General features: G+C 37.3%; 1 protein-coding gene across 1 annotated transcript; it reads right to left on the reverse strand.

Annotated features, from left to right (window-relative positions):
• Positions 1-3: 3 nt before the first annotated feature.
• On the reverse strand, positions 4-5,234 carry LOC102848813 (ribosome biogenesis protein BRX1 homolog; the record flags this gene model as incomplete). Its single annotated transcript, XM_006903506.1, has 7 exons — positions 4-93; positions 178-228; positions 1,158-1,231; positions 1,335-1,384; positions 2,278-2,348; positions 2,963-3,006; positions 5,144-5,234. Coding segments are annotated over 7 exons (471 nt in total), but the record flags the coding sequence as incomplete, so codon positions are not given.
• Between the last annotated feature and the right edge of the window lie 4 nt (positions 5,235-5,238).

The raw sequence follows: 5,238 nt of genomic DNA on the forward strand, positions 1-5,238 counted from the left end.
CCGAAACCATATCCTATTATCCAGAATGGTGAAAGTAAACACATGGTCCACAAATGGCTGACTTTTGGGATGATACCGGGGTGTACAAAAGATCTAGTGAAAAAAAAAGTATATGTTAGTTCCACAATATAGAGTCCAAAGGAAGACACTCAAAGTTAAGCTTTTCAAGATATTTACCTGAATTAACAGTTCCTTTAACAAAGTATAATGTGGCAATTCATCAAATGCCTAGGTAAAAACAAAAAAACAAAAGCAATCATATCATTGGACAACGCCACAGTGCCTCCCTGAAAAACACTGTGTGTATTTAATCTTAATCAAATTTAAATACACAATTATATTCCCTAAAAATTAACACTACGGCCTGAAGGTCACCTGACCCAAGAGCCACAGAGACAAGGCCCTACATCCTACTTTGTGAGGGGTGAGTGGGGGCTTCCCTGTGAGCAACTATGGAAGGTACACTGTCCAAAATGCACCTCCTCTCTTGGCCTCTAACCTGCCTGGAACAAAGAGGGAAGTAAAGTAAGATCTATAGAGAAATAGTTATAATTAGTCTGAAAGACTAACAGATTACATAAAACCTTGATTTCTACAACCAGAAGGACTAGACGGCACCTGGGTACAAAAGCCGATCACTATAAAGTTATCATAGCAGAAGGTCCCAGAGAGAGTGGATGAAAAGCAGGGATCAAAACTCAAAACACATAAAAACAGCCTGGCAGAAATGGGTGGAACTCCAAGACCCTAGGTCACCTTTCAAATCTGGAACAAAACCCACTCCTGTTGCTCAACATTCAGCCAAACAACAGACAGGTTTATATGGTAAGTAAGACCAGCAAGACACTTACTTCTTAGAACAGCCCACTATGTAAGGTTAGGAGAGCATCACTGCCAAAGGATAAAGCCCAGAAGGCAGAAGAGGTAGGATAGGATGATTAATGGAAATGAGATGGTTAATGAGGAGACTCACAGGGAGGAGCTGGGAAGAGTGCAGTTACATCTTGAGTACTGCAATTACTGTCACAGACAAAATGGCTTGAATAATGGAACAGAAAGCTCATTTTCTTTGTAAGTTTTCACTTAAATCACAAGGGGGGAAAAAGCAATCATACAGAGTAGATTATTAGACCTTATACATTGAACAGGAAACTTACAGGATCAAAAGACAAAAGGGGCCGAGAACCTTTCAAACAGTTTCCAGTCATCTTTAGTTCCGCTAGGGTGTGAACTAGGAGGGGAAATAACAACAAAAGTCACAACTTTGACACCATTTTTATGACAAAGAGAACTTCACATTTTCTCATAAAAAATTTAACATTGAATCAACTTACTATTTTGAACAAGGAATTTGGCAGATGGCCCATGAGGTGAATTTGAAAGCCTAAAAAATAGAAAAGATGCTTTATCAACATTGGATTAAGAATGTATTAGCTTGGCACAGCTAGTAAAACACTTGGCTGCTAACCAACAGGTTGGCAGTTTGAATCCACCAGAAACTCTCTGGGGGAAAGCCGACATGACCTATGGCCATAAGGATTCACAGCCTTGGAAACCCTATGAGGCAGCTCTTTATGTTCTGTAGCCTATGGTGAGCGAGATTTAACTCAATGGCAGTGGGTTCTGGGTTTTTTGCTTTACCACATAAATGTATCTGATCATTTGTAATGAAATTAAAGAAGTTTACTATGGGGGGGGGGGAAGAATGTATTAGCTGCTTACTAGCTGTTCGGTGCTGTGGAGCCAACTACAACCCAGTGTGACCCTGTAAACAACAGATCTGAACCTTGTCCACCCTCTCCTGCACCATTTTCACAATCTCTGTCATGCTCAAGTTCACAGTGGAAGTCACAGTGTCAATCTGTGACTTTTTTAGCTATCCAAAGGTAAGAACGACATATGCTTATAAACCAAACTCACTGCCTTAGAGTCAACTATGACTTGTAATAACCCTTCATTACACCTCTGAGGCTGTAAATCTTATTGGAGGAAGGAAGACTTTCTTCCATGGAGCAACTGGAGGATTGAAACCACTGACCTTTTGGTTAGCAGCCCAATACATTACACACTAAGCCACGAGGAATCCTCACATGCTTATAGTATTTAGGTAGTTCATATTCTTTGAAGGTTTCAAGCTTTAATAAATCAAGTAAGTTTGCCTTATCTCTCCTTTCCCCTACATTTTATGTAAGATTCAAAGAAGTCGATAAAATGAGGTCAGAGAATAAATCCTCTTAAACAATTTCCACCTAAATCTTAATTATGACATTCTCTTACCACATATAAAGATCTTGTTTCTTCTTGGCCTCAAAATAGATACATTTATTACAGTTCTTCATTTCACAGACCTAGATATAGAAAAATGAAGAAGAATAAAATTAAGCACTAGAGTAATTAAATGATATTAGACTTCCTCCAAAATCACTGAGGCAAACGCGAAGGTAAACTAAAAGCTCTGCCTACCACAGGTGGAAAAAAAAGAAAAATTGCTTTTGGGCACCATCAGGTTGCTTCCAACTCATCAAAATCCTAGGTACACTAGAATGAAACACTGTCCCACCCTGCACCATCCTCACAGTTGTTGGGGTCCACTGTCACTGTGTCTCATTAAGGGTTTTCATCTTTTTCACTGTCTCTTTACTTTACCAAGCATGATGTCTTTCTCTAGGGACTGGTCTTTCCACAACACCATATCCAAAGTATGTGAGACCAAGTCTCTCCTACTTCATTGTAAGTTAAAACTCAAAACTGTAAAAGACTAAAAAGTGACATAATAACAGTATTGACTGGTGGATATAACTAACACCACTGAATTGGACATGCAGAAAAGGCTGTAATTGCACCTGTGTGCAAATATATCTCACTAAAATGATTAAACAACTGTCTTAGTTTCTGTACGAACCATCATTCATGTTGACAGTATTTCATTCTTAAGATATTCTACTTTACTTTCTGAAATTACCTCATTAATCACAAATAACTTGTCTTTACGATCCATTTTGGTATCTACAAAAAAAGAGAAAAAAGGTTAATAGACAAAAGGAGGTTTTAAAGCTAATTTAATGAAACCTCATGCCCTATCTAGAAAATAGGAGGAGTCATGGTGGCTTAGTGGTAAGAAGGTGCTCTGCCAACCCCAAGGCAAGTGGTTCAAGCCCACCAGCTGCTGTATGGGGAAAAGGACAGGCTCCTCTTCTGTGATTCACTGCCTCTGAAAACCCATTGAAGAGTCAGTTATGGGTCAGTCCCAAGTCCACAGTTCATAACCACAACAACATCATCTAGAAAATAGGGTTTTCTCTTTAAAGAAAAGACTTGATATCTCTTTAAAAGATTGCATTTTTTTTTTCTGTTAAGTGTAAAAACAAATTCATTAAAGAAATCTGTCCTCAATTATAAATTATGGTCTAAACCTGTATTTCTTAAATATTCTATGAAACTCTTTCAAAAACAGAAACATTCTCATTAACTGAAGGGTTTGAGCTACATTAAGACAATACTTAAACCAAGTTTTGATCAACAAAAATATTTTGAATCATCACTTGACTAAAAATTGGTTTTAGATTATGAAAGACTCTCTTTTGGGAAATGCTAGTTTAAAGAATGAAGTTTCTACCTAGAATTAAAACCCATAGCATTTCTCAGCACAGAACTCTGGTAAAGAAGAAACCTTCTTCACTTGTCTACAGAATAACCTACTGCTTAAAGAAATATTACCCATGTATAACAACGAAATAATTTTTTTTTCTCTTTAAAGAGAAAAGCAAACTGGGGGAGGGGTGGGTTGGGAGCAAAATATGCACCAACTGTAATGGAAATCCATCTCTGTAGACTTTCATTAAAATAAAATTAAAAAAATTAAAAAGAACAACAACATAAAAAAAAAGAAATATTACCCAAACTTAAACGTGTTTTAAAACCTACCTCAGCTCCATTTGATGTTAAAAAAACAAAAAGAAATTCAGAATGTAAAATTAGATCAGTATTAGATAATTTGGAGTGTAGACCTTTTCCATGCATCTCATGACCTCTGAGAGAATGAACTTAAAAGTGTTCCTGGACCTTTTTTTTCTTAAAAAAAAAACAACTATTCTTTTCTAAAAGAAAGTGAAGAAAATGATTAATGCACGTTAGCAAAAATTTCTAACAAAATGTTAACTGGAAACTTTTGGCAATCAAAATAACAAACTTCTCAGGTAAGTTTGATTAAATAAAATCTTTTTACATGGAAATAGTTAATTTAATTTGCATATGTATATATGTATGTATTTGTGTATGTATAAAAGGCTCATTGCCCTAAAATTGGAATCAACTCAGAGCTGATCCTCCAGTGGGTTTCCAGGCTGTAAATCCCATTAAGAGGATATTGCTCATCTTTTTTCTGAGTCAATTTTGACTTAGAGATAGTCCTTCCATCTGTTTTCCAAGGCTGTAAATCTTTACCAAAGGAAAATGCTCACCCTTCCCCTGTGGATGCCAAGTGGATTAGAACTGCTGACCTTTAGACATGACATATACTATGCCACCAGGGCTCATTTAGACGTATGGAACTCCAGTGGCACAGGAGGTAAGCACATTACTGAGAACTATAAAGTTGACAGTTTGAACTAACCATTAATTCTACAGAGGACAAATACTGCAGTCTGCCTTGCAAAGATTACTAACTGCTGTCAAGTTGCTTCCAGTTCATAAAGACCTTATAAAAAAGTCAAATTCATTGTTACTGTCAAGTGGAACCAGTTGATAGCTGACCCCCCCTAGCGGGCTTTTCAGAGGCTGTAAATCATATGGGAAGGGACTGGCCATCTCCTGAGAAGGCGCTGGCAGATTCAAACAAGTAACCAGCACAACCCCTTATCTACTAGGTCAGTTCCTTAAAGTTTCACAGGCTATAAATCATTATGGAATCAGACTGCCTCATTTTTCTCTCCCATAGAGAAGCTGGTGGACTCCAAACCATTGATCACTGGCTAGCAGTCAAATGCTTTTCCGACAACATCACCTACACTCCTTCTCAAGATTACAGCCTTGGAAATTTTACAGGGAAATTCTGCCTTGTAGTGTGGCTATGATTTAAAACTAACTGAATGGCAATGGGTGTATACATACACACAAATTTTTAAAGTATATGAGAGAAAGGCACCTGGTTTAGAATGAGGCATCAAGTTTCTTAAGTCTTGCATTAAGTGTCTTGTTCTGAAATTTATTCCTCTGGAAGAAAAGATGAGAATTCGTTCC

Source organism: Elephantulus edwardii, unplaced genomic scaffold (assembly GCF_000299155.1).
Source record: "Elephantulus edwardii isolate Elephantulus edwardi_28Jun2011 unplaced genomic scaffold, EleEdw1.0 scaffold02775, whole genome shotgun sequence".
NCBI lineage: Eukaryota > Metazoa > Chordata > Mammalia > Macroscelidea > Macroscelididae > Elephantulus > Elephantulus edwardii.